Source organism: Lasioglossum baleicum, unplaced genomic scaffold (assembly GCF_051020765.1).
Source record: "Lasioglossum baleicum unplaced genomic scaffold, iyLasBale1 scaffold0273, whole genome shotgun sequence".
Lineage (NCBI taxonomy): Eukaryota > Metazoa > Arthropoda > Insecta > Hymenoptera > Halictidae > Lasioglossum > Lasioglossum baleicum.
In genome coordinates, this window is record NW_027469333.1 from 23519 (window position 1) to 28770 (window position 5252).

Below are 5252 nucleotides of genomic sequence, written 5' to 3' on the forward strand. Positions count from 1 at the left end.
ATAACTAAGAATGGATCGCGATTCGTTGCTTTCATTATTCGTGCATTCGCATACATCGCCTTTTTAGACCAATATAGTCGAATTTCGGGTACCTGCACTACATAACAGGCAAGATACCGATAAAGGTGATTAATTCACATTTTGTAATGGCGTTCTATGCTTGTTGATGTTGTGTCCTGCCATATGCTGCATTTACTATACACTGAACAGCGTACCTATTCGTTTCTTCTACGATGATCTCCACTACCACGTCCGTGATGAATAATTTATATTCTGCATCTGGATCGTCGCAGTCCATATCCTTGACCAGTAGCTCTTCATATTCTGAATACTCCTCCTCTGATGCAAATTTTTCTGCTATTTTCCGCCATTCCGCATCATCATATTGATCCCCTACACCAGACTCCGAAACTTCTTCCTCCGCGGTACCCCTATCGGATGCCGTGTCCGATGATGAAGATGAAATTACTCTATTTCTTCGTCCCTTTCGCATGATTACAGACACAGATTCGTCAGACGAATTACTGAATTCCATATCCATTGTACCTAGTATTTAGATGGGAAAAAATGAAAATGAAAAATGATAACCTCCTTTTTAGAAGGAAGGAAACTTTATACAACCGTTATACTTACTGGAAGAAATGTGTACTCGGGAACCTTTCAGAACTGTACTGACCTCGCGCCTCATGAAACAGAGCACAACCCACAATACTCACAACGCCCACTAACTAATGTCTTCTCCACTTGCCATCAACTCTAAACTCACCGTCAACCTCATGTCGCTGTCTAAACTATCAATGATCATCCCCACTCACTAGGTCACACATTATATAGGAAGTGACAGCCGGGTAGTATTCGTTCCCTCAGAAATCACTGATTTTCCTCATTACGTGTGGGCGGTCCTAGACGTTTAATTGTGCCGCAGAAGGCCCAGAGGCTGGTCAAAGTTCGCATACCTCAAGCTAACCCCTAGGCCCGCGATCGGCCAAAGGAGAGGGAATATTTCTGGAAAATCGCACAATGGTGCTCCGCCACTTAGCCCTGCAATATATCTTTCTTTGGCGATCCTGGAGACATAACTCTAGTGCGGAACGCCAGAGATCCTTTGTATGTTACAAGTCGCGAGGGCGACTGGAAATCGATAGTCGGGGATTCGACGAAATTGCCGCTCGCATTCAGCATAATTTACGTATAAAGCTTACACTACGTCCTAGAACTATTTTCATCGCGTACGACGATCGGTCGCAGTATATCTAGGGAATTATTGCTTTGGAAAGGGTCCTATTACTTGTGTTCTAAACTGCTCGTGCTACAAAACTCGAGAAGCTAAAACCCTACTTCACCGAAATTGGGTTGTGGCACGGAGAACTTTGTTGACAATGGGCCAGGGGGAGGGCCACGTGCTTTACACTCGTGGAAGTTCCCAAGCGCGGGGTCATTAATATCGAGTGGCCTCACAGACGGAAAGTGTAACGGTCACCGCGCTTGAGTGACATGTAATTTTTATCTATTACATGCCTGAAGTATAGGCACTTCACCTTGTAGGAGAGGGTTCTCCCCACCACCCCCACGCGTGAGAGGTCTTTTCCTCCCTCAAGATGTACAATGCGAAGATAAGGGATACGCCCTTGGTCCCAAAACACCAATATGGGACGATTTCACCTGTTTGGCCATCTCCTCGGATTTTCAAAACGCATCATGGAAAATCGTGGAGAAAGTATAAAACTTCCATTAAAACGGTAAAAAGAAGTCTTTCAAACGTCAAGGAGTCAAACTGGAAGTTAGTTTCCTCCTAACGTGCTAGTGTGCATTAAGGCGCAACCATTGAACAGTAGAATATGGTGCCGTTCCGCCCCAACCAGCGGACCACTAGTTGAAGCGCCGCCGCACGGAACAGACACAGAATATCCGCGCATGCGTCATCGTGTTAAGATTGAGTCCGCGAATTAAGGCGTCAATTGCAAATACTGTTCAGGGCATTATCTCCCGGAATACCTGGTTTGACTCTCGGAATCACAGGATATGTGAAGCAATCGACTTCGCAGTTCGATACTCAAAGATGGTGGTAACAATCTCAAACGGAATGGCCACCAATCTTCTAACTCATACATGGAACTATTGCGCCCGTCACTGAAATGTATACTAGTTTGCTTCCCCTATCACGAAGATATAGTCTCGAAACAGCGGGATAGCTTCTCAGATACTAAGGCCTTCGGTAAAATGTTCGACTATGTAGCAATGGGGAACGTTTTACAACGTTTTCACTTTGTACATTAGTATTCGAGCCGCAAATTAATGAATATTGCTAATTCTCTTCTGCGGATTTACTCCCGGAATACCAGGTATGACTCTGCGAATCACAGTATAGGTGAAGCAATTGACATACACTTTCGAATCTTAAATAGGGTGGTAAGATTCTCGAATTGTTTGACCCTCGATCTTCTAATTCATAAATGAAATACATGTGACTTCCCTACAGTGAATACTAATTTCCGTCTCTGAATACGTCGTTATACATCAGATGCAGCGGGTTATGCTTCCGGAGGGTAAGGCCTCAAGCAAAACGTTTTAATTTACATCATTTGCTTGCTTTTTGAAACGGATTGACGCTCGACTTTAATATTGAAAGCGTGGATTAAGGTGACTATTGCCAATATCGCACAACGCATTTACTCCAGGAATACCAGGTTTGACTATCAGAAAGCAGGATCTGTCAAGCTGTGGCCTTAGCCATGCAACTCTCAAAAGAGGTGGCAACGTTCTCGATCGGTTAGGCACTCGAACTTCTAATTCATACACGAGGGTAAGGTGTCCGTCTCTGAAATGAAAACTAATTTCTTTTTATGAACACGAAGTTATACTATGGATGTAGCGGGTCAGGTCCTCGGTTTGTAACGCCATCGGTAAAATGTCTGTGTTTGTAGCAACTGGTATCGGTCTCAAACGGTTTGACGAACTACATTAGTATCAAACCGTGACTGATACTGTCCATTGCCAATACTGTTCAGCGGATTTACTCCTCGAATACCTGGTTTAAATTTCGGAATCAGAGGATAGCAGAAAATATTATCTTAGCCGTTCAATTTCACAGAACGTGCTAAAGCTCTGGAACGGTATGACCCAGTATCTTCATATTCATACATGAAATTAAGGTGCGCGTCACCAAACTGAATACCAATTTGTTACTCTCAATACAAAGCAGGACACTCCCTGCAGCCTGTTATGTTCTTGGAATTTATGGTAATCTGTAAAAAGAATGACTTTTTACCAACATGCAATGGTCATCTACGGTTTGACTCTCTACCTTAGTGTTCATGCCGTGAATTAAGATGTCTTTTTGCAATACTGCTGGGCGCATTTACTCTTCGAATATCCGGTTTGACTTACGGAACCGCCGGTTATGTGAAGCTATTGATTTAGCCGTTCGTCTCTCACAGAATGTTCCATCCTTCTGGAGCGGTTTGACACTCCATCATCTAATTCGCTCATGCAATTAAGTTGGTCGTCACAAATAACATACTAGTTTGTTTCTTTGAGCACGCTGTTATACACTCAATACAGACGGATGGGCTTTCGGAGTGTAGGGACTTCAGTGTAACGTTTGAAATTATACCAATTGGTAACGCTCTGAAGCAGATTGCTGCTCTACTTTAATATTCGCACGGCGAATTAAGGTGTCCATTGCCAATACTGTCCAGCGGATTTTCTCCCGGAATACATGGTTTGTCTCTCAAAATCACAGGAAAGGTGAAAGTATTGCAATATACATGCAACTGCCAAAAGAGGTGGTAGCGTTCTCGGACTATTTGATTCTCCATCTTCCTTATGATACATGCAATTAACTTTTCCGCCAGCTAACGTGTCTACCAATTTGTTGCCTTGAACACTAAGCAGGGCATTGGTTGCAGCGAGATCTGTCCTCGGAGGGTAGGGTACCCGGTAAAAAGTTCAACGCTATAACAGTAAGTAACGTACTACGATGGTTCGCATTTCTATATTACAATTTATACCGTAAATTAAGGTGTCTACTGTTCAGCGGATTTACCCCCGCAATACCGGGTTTGACACTCGGAATCGCATGATCGGTGAAGATATAGACTTACCAGTTTGTCTCTCACAGAAGGAAGCAACGTTCACGAGCTATTTGACCCTCGGTCATCTAATTCATACATGAAGTTACGGTCCACGGCACTGAAGGGAATACAAATTTCTTTCCCTGAACACGAAGTCATACCCCTGCTGAAGCCTGTGAGGTTCGTGGCAGGTAAGGCCTTCGTTAAATCGTTTGACTTTAAACCAATTGGTGACGTTCTCAACCGGTAAGACGCTCTCCTTTAATATTGAAAGCGTGAATTAACGTGACAATTGCCAATACCGCACAGCGCATTTACTCCAGGAACACGTGGTTTGACTCTCGCAATCGCAGGATCGGTGAAGCTATTGACTTAGCCGATCGACTCTTAAAGTACGTGGAAACGATCTCGAACGGATTGTCCTTCTGTCCTCTAACTCAAATATTAAAATACGGTCCCCGCCATAAAACGCATACTAATTTGCTTCTCTGAACACGAAGTTATACTCTCGATTCAGCGGTTTAGCTTCACGGAAGGTAAGGCCTTCTGTAAAAAGTTTGACTCTATACCAGTAGGTATAGATCCACAACGGTATGATTCTGTTCTGTACCATTTATACTACGAATTAAGGTGTCTATGGCCAGTATGTTACAGCGCATAAACTCTCGGAATTCCAGGACTGACCCTCGGTATAATAGGGAAGGTGAAGCTATTGACTCAGCAGCACGACTCAAAAACTGGGTGCTAACAATCTCGATCAGCTTGAAACTCAATTTTGCTATTCGTACGTGAAGCTGAGGTATCTGTCTGCCGAAATGTCTGCTCATTTGTTTCCGTGAAAACTAAGATAGACACTCGCTGCAGCGGGGTAGGTTCTGGATAGGTAATGTATTGCTTGGAAAGAATTACCTTATTTTGATTGATAATGTTGTCCGGCGGTTTGACTCCATTTCTGAATTACACGATCGCGTGTCAAACCTTTCGAAAACGACACTACATTCCTTGAAATCGAATGGCTACGACAGTAGCTTCACCTATCATGTGATTCCGCTAGTCAAGCCAGGTATTCCGGGAGTAAATTATCTGAACAGTATTGGCAATCGACGCCTTAAATCACGATTCCGATATTATAATATTGCTTCGCACCGTTTGAGATCGTTACCTATTGAAATGGAGTCC

General features: G+C 43.5%; 1 protein-coding gene across 1 annotated transcript; it reads right to left on the reverse strand.

The window, feature by feature from the left end:
- Nucleotides 1-215: 215 nt before the first annotated feature.
- Nucleotides 216-541, reverse strand: LOC143220153 (uncharacterized; the record flags this gene model as incomplete). Its single annotated transcript, XM_076445880.1, has 1 exon — nt 216-541. A coding segment is annotated over exon 1 (326 nt), but the record flags the coding sequence as incomplete, so codon positions are not given.
- Between the last annotated feature and the right edge of the window lie 4711 nt (nt 542-5252).